This window comes from Pelobates fuscus, chromosome 12 (genome assembly GCF_036172605.1).
Source record: "Pelobates fuscus isolate aPelFus1 chromosome 12, aPelFus1.pri, whole genome shotgun sequence".
NCBI classification, from domain to species: Eukaryota; Metazoa; Chordata; class Amphibia; order Anura; family Pelobatidae; genus Pelobates; species Pelobates fuscus.
Window position 1 is genome coordinate 61,175,733 of NC_086328.1, and position 20,980 is coordinate 61,196,712.

Below are 20,980 nucleotides of genomic sequence, written 5' to 3' on the forward strand. Positions count from 1 at the left end.
GCACTGATAATGCTTTCCTATGCGACTGGCTGAATGCGCGCGCAGCTCTTGCCGCGCGTGCGCATTCAGCTGACGGGGCGGAGAGGAGGCGGAGAGGAGGAGGAGAGCTCCCCGCCCAGCGCTGGAAAAAGGTACGTTTTACCCCTTTTCCCCTTTCCAGAGCCGGGCGGGAGGGGGACCCTGAGGGTGGAGGCACCCTCGAGGCACTCTAGTGCCAGGAAAACGAGTATGTTTTCCTGGCACTAGAGTGGTCCTTTAAGGACCAAACTTTTGGACTAAAAGGGAATCATGACATGTCACAGATATCATGTGTCCTTAAGGGGTTAAACATCTTAACCTTCAAAACACCTCATTTGTGGATCATTATTTAATTGTGATATGCATATTGAATGTACAGTGTATGTATATTTGAATATAACTTTTATTTGTTTCTTTAATATTGGTATTGCATATTTGAATATTTTATTGCAGTAAACTTAATGCCATGACTTTATTTTTTACAGGGGAGAGATTGCCTAAACCAGACAAAGGAAAGATGCGTTTCCACAAGATTGCAAATGTGAACAAAGCTCTGGACTTTATTGCCAGCAAAGGAGTGAAACTTGTGTCTATTGGTGCTGAGGGTGAGTGGGGAACTTATGGATAAACATACCCCCAACTTTCGGAGGTATCAGATCAGGAGGGAGTGGCAGGGTCTCTCTGGAAAAGGGTTGATCCTGCCCAAAAAAGAATAGGCCATGCTCTAAGCACACCAGTATGACGGTCTCCATGCCGGACCATGCACAGAGTGCTGCTGAAGCACTCTCTGCATGGTGTGTGTACCCACTGCACATTGTGAGCATGTTTAATGATGTGCTCATGCTGTGCTGCCCAAAAACAGGTCCCTGATGTCTCCAAATGCAGGACACCATGGAGCAAAATCCCCAAATTATGTCTGTCCTGACAAAATCTGAACTGCTTGGTTGCCTGCATATGCAATAATCATATGTTGAGATAAAGGTCAAGGCAATCAGTGTTGGTAATCTTGACAGACTTTCTAAAATGTCACACCTGCGATGTTTTGGTCACTGACTGTGACCTTTCTCAAGTCATGAATCACACACATAATTGCGTATATATACATATGCAAAAACAAATCCACACTTCAATAGCACAAATTATTAAGATCAAATAACACAGGTGAAATAATTATACATTAAATGACATACCCAATAATTTGCTCTGTCTGTTAGGATGCCAGTCACCGTCATAAAAAGAACAGAAACCAAGCTGTAAAATACAAGATGGGGTGACGTTACATGTAACAAAGTAAGCTCAAAATGGGGCATGTGTGTTAGCAAGCAAGTGAATCAACTTCGCAGCCAAAAATATACAGCGGAAATGGGGCAAAGGACAGAGTCCACAAACATTCACATAGATAGAGGAGACTTTAAAACACATATACCACTCATAAGCTTAACTAATGAAAGGAGTTCCTGCAATGAAGTTCATAATATCATACATCAATTAACAGATGAAATGTGTATCTTGTAATACCTTATTTTATTGGACTAGCAGAATTTCAGAAGTAAAAGCTTTTGGGAGAACCTCTCTTTCTCGAGTCTAAAGCATTTCTGAGCAAATTAAGCTTTAGCCTTGACAAAGAGAGCTTCTCTCCAAAAATTGTAATTCCAAAATTATTTTAGTCTAATAAAAAATGTATTACACGATACGAATTTCATCTGTTATTTTACATCTGCATCACCGGACTTATATGGCTGCAATCTCTACTTTAATACATGAATTAACTAATAAATAAATGAAGCTCATGATTTTGTTAATTAATTTAAAAAAGTTAATCAAACAAGCTCACATACCATATTCTAATTTTATTAATTCATAATAAAATATACCAATATTTTACTATGAGTTGCTAAAATGAGGAATTATACATTATATTAGAGAAATTGCTTACAGGGATTTGTGTACTAAACATGCTACTACCTAAGCAATAACGTGCAACATTAATGCCAAAGAGGCAGACCTTATATTATGGGTTAAATAACTGCTGAGCTAAAGTGCACATTATAACACTGTTTGGTTTTGCGCCTCAGACACAGTATATGTCTGGGTATATATACCCCCTGGCCCCCACCCCTGAGCGGTGGGTGGGGGCCCTAAATACTAATTAGGGGGGGACCTAATGTCCTCCCCCCTGGCCTTCACCCCTGAGCGGTGGGTGGGAGCCCTAAATTAGAATGAGGGGCGAGGACCTAATGTCCTACACCCTGGCCCCCACCCCTGAGCGTTGGGTGGGGGCCCTAAAATATTAATTAGGGGGGGGACCTTGCGCGGTGGGTGGGGGCCCTAAATACTAATTAGGGGGTGGACCTAATGTCCTCCCCCCTGGACCCCACCCGTGAGCAGCGGGTGGGGGCCCTAAATAAAAATATTAATCCCCCCTCCCCCGGGTGACTAGGGGTCTCCAAACCCCTAGTCGCCTCCCTCCCTGCAAAAATGAACCCCTACCTACCCCCCTCACCCTAAAGATAATGAGAGGGGACCATTTAACTAAGTACCTGAAAAAAAAAAAAACTTTCCATTTGATGTTTTCTTTCTTCTAAAATCTTCTTTTTTCAGCCCCAAAAAAGGGCAAATAAAAAGCCATAATAACCGACGCACTTAAAAAAAACAAGCGCAAAAAAATAATAATCCATCTTCACCCGACGAGGGCTCCGCGCAGACTGAGCTCTGCAGGGTGGGGGAAAGCTTATAAAGCCTTGCCCTGCCCTGCAATTAGGATCAGAGCTCTCTGATTGGTGGTTTTAAGCCATCCAATCAGAGTGCTCTGACACATAAATAAAGAGACTGACAGGTAAGTCTCTACATTTACCTGTCACAGCACTATGATTGGTTGGTTTGAAATCCACCAAGTTCTTTGGAATTTTCCCACGCTGTGTAATTTGACTCATAACTCTCTGATTGGTGGATTAAGTAACCAATCAGAGAGTTATGAGTCAAATTACACAGCGTGGGAAAATTCCAAAGAACTTTCCCACGCTGTGTAAAATGACACAGAGCACTCTGATTGGTGGATTTCAAACCAACCAACGCTCAGGGGTGGGGGCCAGGGGGGAGTACATTAGGTCCCTCCCCAATTAGTGTTTAGGGCCCCCATCCACCGCTCAAGGGTGGGGGCCAAGGGGGAGGACATTAGGTCCCCCGCAATTAGTATTTAGGGCCCCCACCCACCGCTCAGGGGGGCCAGCAGAAAAAAATAACATCTGACATCTGGTATAAATCACCACTTTAATTGTATGTGTCTTTTTTCATTATAAGAATGGAGTTTGCACAACGCACTGGGCAAATATGGCACAAGGGATACGTTTTTAAGCTACAAACAGCAAAAATGTAACTTTTTGCTACTATAATTACAATTTTTATTAATACAATTTCTGGGCTCTGTTGACATTTATAAAATCCACGTAACCTTAACCCCTTAAGGACACATGACATGTGGGACATGTCATGATTCCCTTTTATTTCAGAAGTTTGGTCCTTAAGGGGTTAATATGTCTCTGGAGTTCCTCAGTGATATACTTTTTACATAATACAAACAGCACTGTGTCTTGCAAACAAATTCACAATGTTCCCCTAATTTCTTCCATAGAAATTGTTGATGGAAATTTGAAGATGACTTTGGGTATGATCTGGACTATCATTCTTCGTTTTGCAATACAGGACATTTCTGTTGAAGGTAAGTGCCAATTTCATGTTGCTTGAATTTGTTATTTAGTAAAATCAGGTAAGTGGAAAAAAGTGCAGGGAATAAGTGCAGGCAAGCCACTAACAAAAAGGATCACTCCCAAAAATCTATAAAACAAATAATAAAATAAAAACAGGCGGTGCAAATTTACAAGGAAGAGTAGTGAGTAAAACCAATTGTTATATATTACATATTTTCTGTAAAAAACATAAAAGCTACCATATCATAATATTGTTTTAGAATTCTGATTTAAAATCAAAAGTATAATACTTTTGATAGTATTAATAGTATGTGCATGTTGACACAAGTTCCAGACAGATACTATGAAATCATGTGGAACAAAATGCAATAGCGATTCGTTACATATATGAGAAAATGTATAACCCCACAAACATTGATTCAGTGTATGAAGGAACAAATATGAATAATACTCTAAAAATAATCTAATAGATGATATATTAATAATTAAATAATAAATGTAGTGTTCTGTTTGAATGTAAGTAATTATTGATGGGGATCAAATCAATTCAATAACATTGTAAATATATAAAAACTTCAAAATATACTATAATGCACATAAAAATGTATATATCATAAATGCATATTTTAATAAGTGTTGTAGAGAAGATGAAAAGGTGAACAACAGAGATGAACAGTGACCATATACAACCTCGAATACTAATAGAAGTGTCAATATACTCAATTGAAGAATAGTAGTAAAACAGCTGTTAATAAATACTTCTGCTTTTTTACAATCTTGTAATCTAAAAACAAGTATTTAATAGGAATAGCTACATATAATCCTGTATTGGAAGCAAATAAGACAAACAATATATACTATGATATAATTCAAGATCTATAATGAAAAATAAATAAGTAAATACATAAATAAATAGATGAATGGATAAAAAAAAAAGATATGGATAAAAGAGTTAGGCCAACACACAAGAAAAACATACAGTTTAGAAAATGTATTATAAAAAAAAATACAAATTGTTAAAAAATATATATATTGTGAAGAAATTGTGCAAATCGCATAGAAGATGTATACCATTTAAAATGATGTAAAATCACACATGGGCTTAATCCATAAAAACTAATATATCCAGATCTACATTTAAACCCACACGCGCTATAGTTTTTAATCTATGGATCCATTCTGTCCCTTTCATGGCCAATGTTTTTTCTGTTTTTTCTGTAAAATGCGTACATTTGCAGTTGAAAATGCGATTATGGTACAAGTTAGACTGGCATATAACCTTATTTTAGTATTTCAAGTCATCAAGGTTAATCGCGGTTGCATTTGTGATTCACATCGATAAAGGTGAAGTATTAAGATCGCTTCAGTTGAGATTTTATGACTGGTTCAGGCTCCACCTCTGCTCCTCACCTGACGATGTCAAAGTTGCCTAACAACCCGGAAGTCCCGCTAGTGGCTTGAGGTGCTCTTGAGGTTATCTTCAAGCCCCTCTTGTCTCAATTCATAAAAGTGCTAATCTCAAGATAAACTAGTATGTTTATGAATAAATTTGGTGGTACCCCCTAACAGTGAAACTGACAACCAGAAGTGATTAACCAATTCTTTGAACGATTGTTCTAGCGGAAGTGAGAGTTTCCATAGGGAAGCTTTAGTGCAAGGATTCCCTATGGGAAGCATTCCATCCGGTGAACTTTTTATTTGATTTGCACATGTGTGATAATGGCAGCACGGATAGTAAGTAATTCTGCCAGGATAGTAAGAGACAGGAACTGACAGTCAAGTCAGTGAAGGCAGTTTTAAAATGGTTGTGCGGATGGTTGTGTGGATGAAAAAAAAGTTAATTCTGCACTCCAAATCTTAAAACCAGATATCATTGTTAACATTGAAGTGTTCCTTCAACTGGAAAATAGGTGGCACATGATGAACCTCATAGTTTTTTTTTTATATGTACTTAGAAACGTCTGCAAAGGAAGGTTTGCTGCTCTGGTGTCAAAGGAAAACCGCCCCCTACAGAAATGTCAATGTGCAGAATTTCCACATCAGGTAATGTCAGATGTGTAAAAGTAAAATTGCTACCTTTCTGGAAAATGTTTAGTGAAGATGTTTGAATCAATATTGTCATAGCAATCTACATTTACTATTTTAAAGTTACCCAATCTCTCTACACACTATATCTGTCAGATAAATATTACTTCTGTGATACACATAGATATTATGTGTTATGTCTGGATGGGTCTTCATTATTTCCTTTACTCTTTTCTCAAATCACATATTCTCCTGATATATGAAGTTGGAAGGATGGCCTTGCACTGTGTGCTCTCATTCATAGACACAGACCTGACCTTATTGACTACTCCAAACTCAGAAAGGTACCTCCTCCATTTGACAAGCTGTCATTTTCCATCCTTCATCTGTCTATTTGTGTTAATTATCTTATTCTGACTCTGGTACATATTTGTTTAATTTCTATTTCTATTCTTTTTTCTATCCTTTCTTTTTTATTTTATGCTTTTATGGACATCTTTTATTGTAGATTGTAATGTAAAATATGCTTTTAAATCAGTTTTTTTTAAATTTTGAATTATTGCGAAGTGGGATTTTAGAATGTTCAAATATACTTGCAAATTATAATAATCAATGGAAATTAAAAATATGCGGTGCAGAAGCAATGGATCATTAATGTTAATATGTAGACTTCAATGGAGGAGATGAGGTGGCGTTGATTAGAAGAGCCTGGGTTTATGTCAAACTGTTTCTAAATTATTTTCTATTAAACTTAGTAAAGCTCTAGGCGCTCTAGGAAACATGGCCACTCTGATGCTTAGAGTGGCCCATATTGCTAATGTGTTCACAACTATATTATTTTGTACTTATGTTTTTCTATTTATTAGCAGCAAATTTATAATAAACTGTAATATTTGTTAGGATGACCCCATCGGTAATCTCAACACTGCTTTTGATGTGGCAGAAAAATATCTGGATATTCCCAAAATGTTGGACGCAGAAGGTAAAATTTACAGCATCAAAAGGTTAAAATAAGGAGATGTAGATTGAAATAGGATGAATTGTTTAATTGCATATATTTTTAAGCAGGAATTGCATAAATGACACCTCAAAATAGGACAAAGCAAAAATTCAAGTATGTAGATTGCCATTCAAGAATAACGAATAACAAATATAAAAATTTGATAATATACATTTACAGCATTTTTTAAAATAATTTCTTAAGCCTTTGAAGCAGTATATATATATATATATATATATATATATATATATATAAAATATACAATTCAAAAGCCAAGCACTCCTTTTTAAGTAATATATAGTTCAGTGTATATACACACACATATATACATACATACATACATACACACACATACACAGCTATGTAACTATGTAATATACATACACACACTGAACAAAATTACAAACGCAACACTTTTGTTTTTGCCCCCATTTTTCATGAGCTGAACTCAAAGATCTAAGACTTTTCTATGTACACAAAAGGCCTATTTCTCGCAACTATTGTTCACAAATCTGTCTAAATCTGTATTAGTTAGCACTTCTCCTTTGCCGAGATAATCCATCCACCTCATAGGTATGGCATATCAAGATGCTGATTAGACAGCATGAATATTGCACAGGTGTGCCTTAGGCTGGCCACAAAAAAAGGCCACTCTATTGGGAGATCCGGGGGATGCGAAAACCAGTCAGTATCTGGTGTGACCACTATTTGCCTCACGCAGTGCAACACATCTCCTTCACATAGAGGTTGATCAGGTTGTTGATTGTGGCCTGTGGAATGTTGGTCCACTCCTCTTCAATGGCTGTGTGAAGTTGCTGGATTTTGGCAGGTCCTGGGACACGCTGTCGTATACGGCGATGCAGAGCATCCCAAACATGCTCAATGAGTGACATGTCCGGTAAGTATGCTGGCCATGCAGGAACTAGGATGTGTTCAGCTTCCAGGAATTGTGTACAAATCCTTTCAACATTGGGCCGTGCATTATTATGCTGCAACATGAGGTGATGGTGGTGGATGAATGACACAACAATGGACCTCAGGATCTCATCACGGTATCTATGTGCATTCAAAATGCCATCAATAAAATGCACCTGTCTTCGTTGTCCATAACATACACCTGCCTATACTATAACCCCATCGCCACCATGGGCCACTCGTTTTGCAAACCGATTGTTGCAGCAGCTGTCAAGGTGGCTGGTCTCAGACGATCTTGGAGGTGAAGATGCTGGATGTGGAGGTCCTGGCCTGGTGTGATTACACATGGTCTGCGGTTGTGAGGCTGCTTGGATGTGCTGCCAAATTCTCTGAAACGCCTTTGGAAATGGCTTATGGTAGAGAAATTAACATTCAATTGGGCAACAGCTCTGGTGGACATTCCTGCAGTCAGCAGGCCAATTGCAGACTCCCTCAAAACTTGCAGCATCTGTGGCATTTTGCTGTGTGGTAAAACTGCACATTTAAGTTGATGAGACATCTCTGACTGGATGTCGTCACGCTTTCTCAAACTTAACCTCTCTAAAACTGAACTCCTTGTCTTTCCTCCTCCTAATACTGATCCTCCTCTCTCACTCTCCCTTCAAGTCAGTGATATCCACATAAGTCCATCCCTACAAGCGCGCTGTCTTGGCGTCATACTTGACTCTGGTCTCACCTTTGAGTCTCACATCCAGTTTGTTGCCAAGTCCTGTAGGTTCCAACTCAAAAACATAGCCCGCACCCGCCCCTTTCTTACGCAAGATGCTACCAAGGAGCTTGTCCATGCTCTAGTAATTTCCCGCATGGATTACTGTAACCCTCTCCTGATTGGTCTCCCCAAAAGCCGTACTGCCCCGCTACAGTCTGTAATGAATGCTGCAGCTAGACTGATTTTCCTATCCAGTCGGTCCTCTCACACCTCGCCCCTCTGCCAGTCCTTACATTGGCTCCCTGTATCCTATAGGAGTCAATTCAAAGTGCTAACCCATACATTTAAGGCACTGAACAATTCCAGCCCCTCTTATATCTCTTCACTGATCCAGAGGTATGCCCCTCCTCGTACCCTCCGCTCTGCCCGCGACCACCTCCTGACCGCTGCTCGCACCCGTACGGCCAACTCACGCTTGCAGGACCTCTCACGGGCGGCTCCTCTCCTATGGAATAACTTGCCTACTGCCATCAGACTCTCCCCTAGTCTTCAATCATTTAAGAAGGGCCTTAAAACCCATCTCTTCAGGAAAGCGTATGGCCTCCCAGAGTAATCTCTCCCTTACATACCTGTCGCTTGCTCTCCTATGGGATAGTGCTTTGCTCTCTCCTCCAGCTCTGCTTCACTCCTACTTGATATTTCCTATCCTAATGTTTCTAATACCCCACTTCCTATAGACTGTAAGCTCATTTGAGCAGGGTCCTCTTCAACCTATTATTCCTTTTCTTGTAATTGTCTTATTTATTGTTACATCCCCCCCCTCTCAAAATATTGTAAAGCGCTACGGAATCTGTTGGCGCTATATAAATGGCGATAATAATAATAATAATAATAATAATTTAAGAGTGGCCTTTTATTGTGGCCAGCCTAATGCACACCTGTGCAATAATCATGCTGTGAGGTGGATGGATTATCTTGGCAAAGGAGAATTGCTCACTAACACAGATTTAGACAGATTTGTGAACAATATTTGAGAGAAAAAGGCCTTTTCTGCACAAAGAAAAAGTCTTAGATCTTTAAGGTCAGCTCATGAAAAATGGGGACAAAAACAAAACTGTTGCGTTTTGTTAAGCCACACATCCATCTACCGAGAAAAGGCACACTCAAGGATTTATGTTGAAATTAAGGTATTTGCTATTTATTCAGTTAGTGCATAATACAATCAACGTTTCAGTCTAAGTAAGAGACTTTTATCAAGAAGATTTATAGGCACGATCGATACAGTCAAACCAGGGTCGATCCTAGGGTCACAGGCGCCTTGGTGCAAAGAAATTTTGGGCGCCCCCAGGTGGGCATGGACATTTTTTACTAACTCCTCCCCTTTGCAACAACTGTAACTCTCCATATAGACACATACTCACTGACAGCCACACACTTTCATTGAGAGACACACACACTCACTGATTTGAAACACTCACTGACAGACACAATTGCTGACAGACACCCACTTACACACTTACTGACAGGCACACACACTGACAGACACTCTCAAGGACAGACACACTCTCACTGATTTAAAAACACTCACTGGCATACACACACGCATAGATGCCTAGACATGCAATCCCATATACATATGAACATAACCATAATCGCAAACTGAACACATCAATATCAAATAAAAGGGACTGCACTCCAGTTACAGAATTCCATTTCTTTTGAATAATATAAAAGACAAACCAAAAGCAAAAAAAAAGGTGGTTCTCCAAACTAAAACTCCTTTACTGTGTTAACCTCTACCACTTCAGCTGGAAGGCTATTGCATGCATCCACTACCCTCTCAGTAAAGTAATACTTCCTAATATTAGTTTTAAACCTTTGTCCCTCTAATTTAAGACTATGTCCTCTTGTTGTGGTAGTTTTTCTTCTTTTAAATATTGTCTCCTCCTTTACTGTGTTGATTCCCTTTATGTATTTAAATGTTTCTATCATATCTCCCCTGTCTCGTCTTTCCTCCAAGCTATACATGTTGAGATCCTTTAACCTTTCCTGGTACGTTTTATCCTGCAATCCATGAACTAGTTTAGTAGCCCTTCCCTGAACTCTCTCTAAGGTATCAATATCCTTCTGAAGATACGGTCTCCAGTACTGCGTACAATACTCCAAGTGAGGTCTCACCAGTGTTCTGTATAATGGCATGAGCACTTCCCTCTTTCTACTGCTAATACCTCTCCCTATACAACCAAGCATTCTGCTAGCATTTCCTGCTAGCAGAATGCTTGGTTGTCTGCCTACCTTTAAGTCATCAGAAATAATCACCCCTAAATCCTTTTCCTCAGATGTTGAGGTTAGGACTCTATCAAATATTCTGTACTCTGCCCTTGGGTTTTTACGTCCAAGATGCATTATCTTGCACTTATTCACATTAAATGTCAGTTGCCACAACTCTGACCATTTTTCTAGTTTACCTATATCATTTGCCATTTGGCTTATCCCTCCTGGAACATCAACCCTGTTACATATCTTAGTATCATCAGCAAAAAGACATACCTTACCATCAAGACCTTCTGCAATATCACTAATAAAAATATTAAAGAGAATGGGTCCAAGTACAGCTCCTTGAGGTACCCCACTGGTGACAAGCCCAAGCTTCAAATATACTCCATTGACTACAACCCTTTGTTGCCTGTCACACAGCCACTGCCTTACCCATTCAACAATATTGGAATCCAAACTTAAAGATTGCAGTTTACAATGTCTACTGCACCACCCTGATCTATAATTTTAGTTACCCAATCAAAAAAAATCAATAAGATTAATTTGTCATGATCTCCCTGAAGTAAACCCATGTTGTCTCTGATCTTGAAATCCACGTGTTTCTAGATGTACAACAATCCTATCCTTTAGCATGGTTTCCATCACTTTCCCCACTACTGAAGTAAGGCTTTCTGGCCTATAGTTGCCTGACTCCTCCCTATGACTTATTTGTCTTTACTTTTGACAGTTGAAATAGAACCTCTTCCTCTGTAAACTCACGTGTAGTAAATGACTCATTTATCCTTTTTCTTAACTGAGGCCCCTTTCCTTCACTTTCATCTGTAAATACCGAACAAAAATATTAATTGAGGCAGTCAGCTAGACCTTTATCCTCTTCTACATACCTTCCTTCTTTTGTTTTTAATCTAACTAATCCTTGTTTTACTTTTCTTTTCTCATTTATGTATCTAAAAAATGTTTTGTCCCCCTTTTTTTTACTGACTGTGCTATTTTCTCTTCTGTGTGTGATTTGCTTAGCCTCTTTCTGCCTAATCTTATAGATCATTCTGTCTTCCTCACTCTGGGTTTTTTTATAATTACTAAATGCTAACTTTTTGTTTTTTACTATTTTGGCCACATCTGCGGAGTACCACAGTGGTTTCTTAAATGTTTTGCTTTTACTGACAAGCCTAATGCAATTTTCTGTTGCCTTCAGTAGTGCAAAGAGTACCCTGGTATTGCTAAATCTACACTATCAGTTGCCATTATTGCCACAAATTCATGGATATTATTCCCTAAACTGCGAGCATTTGTAGGCATGACTCTAAGCTTATCATTTTTTAACACACTTACTACAGGCACCTTCTGCCCTTGTTTTGGGGGACAATTGATGTTTTATTACCCGTTTGCCCCCCCCCCCCTCCTAGTTTAAATACATCCTAGCAAAACTTCTGAACTGCTCACTGAGAACATTTGTTCCCTTTTGAGAAAGATGCAAACCATCTTTTTTGTACAGTTTATTTCCATTCCAAACAGAGCTACCATGAGAAATAAAGCCAAATCCTTGCTCCCGACACCATTCACCAAGCCACAAGTTAAAGTCCCTAATACGCATCTGCCTGTCGTTTTGAGTGTTGCACAGGCAGAACTTTAGAGAATGACAGTGTGGAAGCAACCTGCCGTATATCATCGGCAAAAACACTAAAAACTTCCTTAACCTCTGAAACCTCATTGCAAGCCAAGTAATTTGTCCCTAGATGGACAAGTACATCCAGTTCCCCTTCCTGTTTTCCTTCGCTTAACAATATTACAAATCGTCTCGTATTACGTCTCCTGTCTCTGTGAGCAGTAGCTCCGGGAAGACACTTCACAAGACCACTATTGTCCATCTCCACACCTCTTATGATGGAATCCCCCAACAACAACTGCTTTCTATTAGGCCTCACCATAGTCTCCAAGCCTGTCTCCACAACACCACTACCCTCAGTACCTGAGCCTGTCTCCACAACACCACTAGCCTCAGTGCCTGAGCCTGTATCCACAACACCACTAGCCTCAGTGCCTGAGCCTGTTTCCACAACACCACTAGCCTCAGTGCCTGAGCCTGTCTCCACAACACCAGTAGCCTCAGTGCCTGTGCCTCTCTCCACAACACCACTAGCCTCAGTGCCTGTACCTCTCTCCACAACACCACTACCCTCAGTGCCTCTCTCCACAACACCACTACCCTCAGTGCCTGTCTCCATAACACCATTACACTCTGAAAGTGCAGAAAATGAATTATGTAGAGCAGCAGGTTGATGGGTGGGTTAATTAAATTGATGTTCAGGTGTGGTGACAGGGTAGGTAGGTAATTACACTCAGCAGAGTATTGCTGGTATAACACCACCTACACTCAGCAGTTCCTTTGTCAGCCACATACTGAGGGGGTTTCTAGGGCTGGGAGCTTTTCAAGACTGCATTCTAAAGTAGCCACTCACTCTTTTGACTCATACCTTGTTCCAAGTTGTGAAAATCTTCCCTGAAGCACCCCCTCATTCTAGTGCTTGGTCACAAATACCCCCTCAAATGACCTTGGTGGTCCAGTGGTATCCTATATCAGTTCCCCCAGCAGTCCCGTGGTTAAAAGAATCGCATGTCCTGTTTTAGATCATAATACCCGATCAATGTTGAGTCAGAGCACAGTCAGAGAATCCTTGAGCCTGTGCTCTGACTCACTAACTGAGCGCCGGAACTACGAGGGAGAGGATATGATCTGACTACACCTACTGTTGGTTCACACCAGTGGACCACCAGGGAATAGTTTACATTTAATATGCTGGTGTCCCCAACTTGCAAGCTGTGTTGGCCGCAGGGCGTCTCTGTTGTTATGGCGCAATGTGTGATCGCACAGTTTGCACACCCCAAAGGCTGGCCCTGCTGACAGACACACTGTCACTCACTCAATGACACACACACACTGACAGACACTAGCTGAAAAACACACACACTGACAGACACACTCAATGACAGACACTTATTGACAGACACATACTCACAAACACTTACTGACAGACACAGACAGTCACACCTACTGACAGGACACACACTGACAGACACAAACACTGTCAGAGACACACACATTGACAGAGACACACACACTGACAGTCACACACACTTACTGACAGACACATTCACTGAAAAAACACACACTGACAGACACACACCCAATGACAGACACACTAATTGAAAGACACATACACACACACACTTTCAGACACACAGAAAGTCACACTTACTGAGAGTCACACCTACTGACAGACCCACTATCAGAGACACACACACTGACAGACACACACTCAATAACAGAAACACTTATTGACAGACACATACACTGACAGCCACACTGACAGACACACACTTACTGACAGTAACACACTGACAGACATACACACACTTACACAGTCTTACAAACATTCACAAATTAATTTTATTGCTTGCTACTCCTACCTTTAGGAGTCCTCTGGGTCCTTTCCCTGGGGTCCAGTGTCTTTGATGCTCTTCCTGCTCCTCTCTCCTCCCTCACGCTGTTTAGTCATGTGGGTCCAGAATTATTTCATATTTCGGCTCCCAGCATCACCAAATAAGGGTGCGGCACAGAATCTTATGGGTGACTAAATCGGACATAACACCAGTATATTGTTGCAGAGTAGGCACCTGCCCTCTATGATAAGCAGGTACCTACTTTGCCTTACTAAATAAGTGGCGCTCCGGGGGCGCCCTTAAGTGGCCAGCTGACAACTTTGCTGGGCTCCCTACGACAGGTCATCCTCCTGGCACCCCGTGCACCCACCCAGGATTTGCCCTGAGCAAAATTATTCATTAAGCTAAAAAATTTTGGTGCCTAGCATATACCCTTAATAAATGAAAAGGAGGATTTTTGTTATGAAGAAAGTTTAACAAATTTAAATATGTTACTTTAGAAAAATGGGGCCTCATAGGGGATATTATAGCATTATACAAATATGTTCGGGGTCAATACAAAATATATATATATATATATATATATATATATATATATATATATATATATATATATATATATATATATAAGGTAGTGAGGGTAGGCTGCACTCACCGATTCTTTAAAACGTAACTTTTATTTTTAGTATTAAGAGCAGATCAATGTTTCAGTCCCTCTTGTGGACTTTCATTAGGGTCCTGATGGTCCTGATGAAAGTCCACAAGAGGGACTGAAACGTTGATCTGCTCTTAACACTAAAAATAAAAGTTACGTTTTAAAGAATCCGTGAGTGCAGCCTACCATCACTACTTTTTGGATATTGGAGCCTCGGTGATGCACCCGGTCACATAACTGAAGCCTGAGTGCAAGGTACATTTGTTTATATATATAGTGGCATTTGTAACATGTAGTGTATTAATAATTAGTGTAATATATTAAATATGTCTTCTTCCGGTTAGATATTGTGAATACACCCAAACCAGATGAGAAGGCCATCATGACATACGTATCCTGCTTCTACCATGCATTTGCTGGTGCTGAGCAGGTGAGAAAGTGATTTATGTGCATACGTTACATTTACAAAATATTGTTAAAAAATTAGTTTAACTAAGCAGGCCTTTTGATCAAGTTAACAAAGTGACCATAACAAAACTGTTTATTTGTTGCATATGTATTTATGCAAGGTGAAAGAAAGGAACATAAAATGCAAAATGTTACTAAAGTAAACTTGTTCTTACACAGGCTGAAACTGCTGCAAACAGAATCTGTAAGGTTCTAGCTGTTAACCAAGAAAATGAGAAGCTGATGGAAGAATATGAGAAGTTAGCAAGCGAGGTTAGTATGTTTAAATAGGTTCTTATTTCCATCCATTTATTTTAACATGCTTTTATGAGTGAGCTGTTTTCTATAGTCATGTTCTTTTGTTACTTAGTAACTAATTTAAAATAACTTTGTTTGGAATTAAGGTTTGTATTACATTACATTAAACACAGTGTTACAGGTTCCTTTTCTAATGGCACAAGTTTTAACCTATTCATTATGTCATATTTCTATGCATGCCATCAGCTGTGCATTTTCACCAATATACGTTACATATTTATCTGTAGCTTTAACTAGTGGATGGTTTACTGTACAATAACTTCTCACCCACTGTTCACTTAATAATGTATTAGATCTCAAATTAATAATCAATCCTAATTTTCAGCTCTTGGAATGGATCCGCCGTACCATCCCCTGGCTGGAGAACAGGTCCCCAGAGAAATCCATGAGTGCAATGCAGAAGAAGCTGGAGGACTTTAGGGACTATAGGAGAGTTCACAAGCCACCCCGTGTGCAGGAGAAGTGCCAGCTGGAAATTAATTTCAACACTCTGCAGACCAAGCTAAGACTTAGCAACCGGCCTGCATTCATGCCCTCAGAGGGCAAGATGGTGTCCGTGAGTATAACAAAGCTGCAGGTCTGTTGCTTGTAACCAAGCAAGATTCACACACTTTTTTGACACAGCCCATATATCGTCTGACATTGTCCATTTTTGTCACAGGACATTGCAAACGCATGGAAAGGACTGGAGCAAGTAGAAAAGGGTTACGAGGAGTGGCTTTTACTAGAAATTAGGAGACTGGAACGTCTAGAACATCTGGCTGAAAAGTTTAAGCAAAAAGCTTCCCTGCATGAGTCTTGGACTAGAGGTAAGTAAGGCTAGGTGAGGTATCACTCACTTAGAAATGTCAAAGCTCTAAGAAAGACATAATACCTTGGGTGGTAAACCATGTATTATATAGTAAAAATTGCCAAAGCATAACTTATAAGTGAATCCGCACATCCAACTGTACCTCAGTAGAGGGAAAAACATATTGCAATTGTAGATAAACAGTATTTGGCTTTTCAGCATGAAATTTTACACTGAGAAATATATTTGTTTTTCAGAATAGTTTTATGTATACTCCAGTATTATTAATACCATGGAACTATTAAAGTAGAAGCAAATATTATGTATTTACTTATTTAAAGATCATATCATTTTGACACCTCCCATTTGCTTCCTGTTCTGCTCATATGTGATGAACAGGAGATGCAGGCTGATATCATTTAGCAAATTATGTTGTCCATTAAGAGACACCAATAGGATCTCAGACCTCCCTTTATGCATTGATGAGTGATGGTGTTGCAGTTTCCCTCCAAAACCATCTACGTCAGATACATGACGCTTGAAAGGTATGACTGTTTTAGTGTTTTTGGTCGATAAGATTCTGTAATTAGGCCCCATCATAATTGTCAGCACCAGGCCCACTGGGCTTTTAATCTGGCCCTGGACACAATTACAAAACAGGCTTCAAGAAAAGGTACAAAAATAATTTTCCCATTTTAACTATATTCATATGTACACAATAATTAAAGGAACACTGTTGGCACCATAACCACTTCAACTTATTTAATTGGTTATGTTGTCTGGAGTCCATAGGTGCCAGGATCTACATCACTTCTTAATAGTTTACTCACCATTTAGCAGACAATCTTTGTCCCCAGGGGCCTGGCCTCCAATGATGATGTGGGGGAGACAGAACTATGCTTCCACCTCACACCATACCAGTGCATACCAGAGATTAGGACAGTGACTGACTGAGAGCCTTTCACTGCCTTCTAACCATGAACCCGCATAGTAATTTACAGAATTTAAGTTTATCACAGGGCTCATGCTTGTTTACGGAGCATATGAATGCCTCACAGAGTGTCACGGCTCCCGGCTCCTCTGCCGGCGTGGCTGCACAGAAACGAAGCAGCCACACCGACAGAGATATTTCTGACCTACTTTGGTCCCAGCTGGCAGCTGCCTGGTCTACCTCCATTCCGGTCCCCAGCGGGTGCGACGTTCTTAGGAATGCCGGCTGCTGCAGTTCGGATTTTTATCAAGATTGTGCCAACGTGCATGCGACGTCACGTCATAGACACGCACGTACGTCTTGGGGTCAGAGGTCAGAGACAGCCAATTACAGCCTAAGGAGGGTTATTTAAACCCAAATTACCTTTGTCAATGCCCTGTCGTGGTTTCCACTAGCTGGTTATCCGAGAGTGTGTTCCTGATTGCGTTTTTCTGGTATTTGACTTTGGCTTCATTTTGACTTCCCTTGTTTCTGGTATCCTTGACTTCTGGCTTTCCTCATCATTGTCTCATTCTGTGTCCCTGACCCCGCATTTTGAAGGTTTATACTCAAGAATGTTGGGGATTCCTTAATCAAATTGAGTACCATTTTGAAGCCTCATCTGGGTCCTTCACCATGGATAGAGCTAAAATTGGGTACTTAATGAACCAACTGAAAGGTAAAGCCTTAGCTTGGGCCAATCCATCATGGGAGAGTAATAGGACTATTGCCTATAATTACCAGGAATTCCTTGCGGAATCAAATTAACGTTTAAACCATTGGGAAGGGAAAACAACGCTGTTCTGTCTCAGATTATGCCATAGAATTCCGCACTCTGGTTTCTGGGTAGACTGGACTAATAACGGATTAATAACGCATTTGCAGGGGGATTATCTGAAGCTATCATTGATGAAATTGCAGCCAAAGAACTACCAGGGAGGTTAAATTAATACATCACTTATGTGATGCATATCCATAACCGACTTAGGAACATGTCACTGGAAGCTCGCTTCTCCAATCCTGTTGTCCCTGGCCCTTCTGTGCAGTCTGAACCTGAACCTATGCAGTTAGGGGTTATGGGACTGTCAGAGGCAAAGAAACAGTTCAGGAGATAAGACGGCCTTTGCTTATATCCGACTATCTGATAGTTTTATTTATATACATATATAAATAAAACTATCTGATATAGACAGTTCTTCATATCACAGTAAAGTTAACTATAGTTAGATTGCAAGCTCTTGGGGACAAATGCCCTGGTGAGCATTTGTATGTAACAAAAATAATGTGGCACTGGCACCAGGTAAATTAAACCAATTTATCTGACAGTATTTAGGGTCAGGGACTGACATGCAGACTTAAGTGAAGTGGTAGTAGCAGACACAAGGGTAGTATTAGTGACAGACACAAGGGTCAAGGCAATTTTGTGAGACAGTCAGCAGCAGAAGTGACTCCTATGCAGGGACTACTGCTGCTGAATGGCTCACAAACAAGTAGCCCCACACAGATTTGCTTGGAGCAAGTTGTGACCTGTTAATAAATCCTCCAGGCAGAGCATGCTGTTGACAGAGTGGGAGGGCTGGAGGCATGGCAGACAGTGGCGGAGCTCACTGGAGCCGAGGTGAGAGCAGGCTAATACGCGATACTCCATGTCGCACTTGCAATCTGGTAATTTTGGAAGTTCCGCTGGTGCGCAAATTTCCCTTTGTGAAGAGTGGTCAGCAGTCTAGCGTGCCGCTCAAATGTACCCCACGTGCCCCAGGTTGCCGACCCCTAGTCTACAAGGCTATTAATATAGCAGGAGGTTAGAAATTCTAAATGAAACAAAATGTACAGGAAGTATTTAGGAAGACTGTGCAAGATATATGTAGTGTGTCAAGAACAGTATAAACAAAGTAAACAAACTTGTTCATTTCAGAGAATTGAGCAGTGAGACTGCAGGGGCACAGTCTATACACCAAAACTACTTAATTAAGCTAAAATTGTTTTGAGTGCCCCTTTAATAAATTAATGAAAGTTTTTAGTTATGAAGGTTAACAAATGTGAATCTGTTAGTTTAGCAAAATATTCAGGGATAGACTTTTTAATATGTGGGGTAACAACTTCTTGATCCAAGAAGAGATGTGACAGGCATTCTGGTGTTGAGAAGTCATTTTTTTCCTAGTTAGTTGCAAAATTGCAAAGTGCTTCAAACTGGGGTTTGAAAATAGAGGTCATAGAGTCTTAACTTGATGGACACAAGTCTCTTTTCAGTCTACGTAACTGTATTGTGTTATACAGGAAAGGAAGAACTACTATCTCAGCGAGACTATGAATCAGCATCCCTCATGGAGATCCGTGCTTTGGTGCGTAAGCATGAGGCTTTTGAGAGTGATCTGGCAGCTCACCAAGATCGCGTGGAGCAGATCGCTGCTATTGCTCAGGAGTTAAAGTGAGTCTGAGCATAATTCTCAAGAAAAAGATTATCAGAAATAAATCATTGATCTTGTTTCAAACAAATGTGAACTGGTGCTTTAAATAGATATTTTCTGAAAGAGCAGCTACCACACGTGCATGGATACTCCCCCCATAATCCCAACCAAAAAAGTGAATGCAATTATCCAGTTACAACACCCAAATAATGTGTGGGTGAAGCACTTATTTTATTGGGATTTCATAGCAACCATATAAAAAGACCTTTTTATTTATTGCAAGCACTCGACTTATGCAGTTATTTGGGTGTTGCCACTGAATAATTTGTTCACAAATCATTGATCTTGCATAGGAGAAGTGCTATGAATCCTCTTTAATATTCATGAAATATCCCTGTTTATGTGATGATTTTCCATATATCAACCACTTCCTTTAAATCATTAATCTCCATGTAACAGGTTGTCTTAATTTATTATGTTTACAGTGAGCTAGACTATCATGATGCTGCCGCTGTTAACAGCCGTTGCCAGGCTATCTGTGACCAGTGGGACACTCTTGGTACCCTTACACAGAAGAGGAGGGATGCCCTTGAGGTAAAAAAAATAAAAATAATTGAAGACAAAGAAATTGTAAAAGATAGATGCTAATAGTCTGAAAAGAAAATAATTCAGTACAGTACTAAAAGAAGGACAGATTTAGATATCTAAAGGAGATACATCAGTTCCCATGAATTTTTATAGTATGTTTACTTATCTCCCATATTTAAGTAATCTGCATTTGCAAAGTGTGAAAAATAAAATCAATGGGGTTATTCACTAGAGTGAGGATTCAACGTTAATTTAAAATTTTAGGCCAGGGAAGCCAAAATGGAAAATTCTCTGACTTTAAGTTTGGCTATTTGAACTTCACTTTAGTGTATATCCCTATAAATTTAGAAATTGGCACTTTTTTCAAATTAACCTTGGTACACCCACCCTTGGCTGTCAGTCAGACTACTGGTCATGTTACTTCCTGTAGTTTAGCTCATTGGAGCTAAACTCAAGAGGCAGGCAAATGCTCAGAACAACTGCCTTTCAAAGACTTCATTGTGCCCATTGGGAAGACTGTAATTGGACAGCCACATAAAGTCTGAGATGACTTAGACGGAAAAAGCTTGTAAAGGCTTCAGACAAGAGAATTGCAACTTTTACAAGCTTATTGTAATGGAAAAAAAAACTGTTAAATCAGATGCATGCATGTTTACATTGGTGATATATCTACTAAACAGTGATTTGTATTCTTTTTTTTGGGTAGTCGAGT

At 39.9% G+C, this 20,980-nt stretch overlaps 1 protein-coding gene across 1 annotated transcript in view; it reads left to right on the top strand.

Moving 5' to 3' along the window:
* ACTN3 (actinin alpha 3) overlaps positions 1 to 20,980 on the top strand; it is a 115,573-nt gene that overhangs the window by 73,825 nt on the left and 20,768 nt on the right. Inside the window, exons 3-13 of the mRNA XM_063437425.1 lie at positions 504 to 623; positions 3,650 to 3,736; positions 5,681 to 5,768; positions 6,016 to 6,094; positions 6,651 to 6,732; positions 15,092 to 15,177; positions 15,375 to 15,467; positions 15,838 to 16,068; positions 16,174 to 16,321; positions 19,550 to 19,700; positions 20,166 to 20,274. Coding sequence (XP_063293495.1) covers positions 504 to 623; positions 3,650 to 3,736; positions 5,681 to 5,768; positions 6,016 to 6,094; positions 6,651 to 6,732; positions 15,092 to 15,177; positions 15,375 to 15,467; positions 15,838 to 16,068; positions 16,174 to 16,321; positions 19,550 to 19,700; positions 20,166 to 20,274 — 1,274 coding nt within the window. The remainder of the gene's footprint in view (positions 1 to 503; positions 624 to 3,649; positions 3,737 to 5,680; positions 5,769 to 6,015; positions 6,095 to 6,650; positions 6,733 to 15,091; positions 15,178 to 15,374; positions 15,468 to 15,837; positions 16,069 to 16,173; positions 16,322 to 19,549; positions 19,701 to 20,165; positions 20,275 to 20,980) is intronic.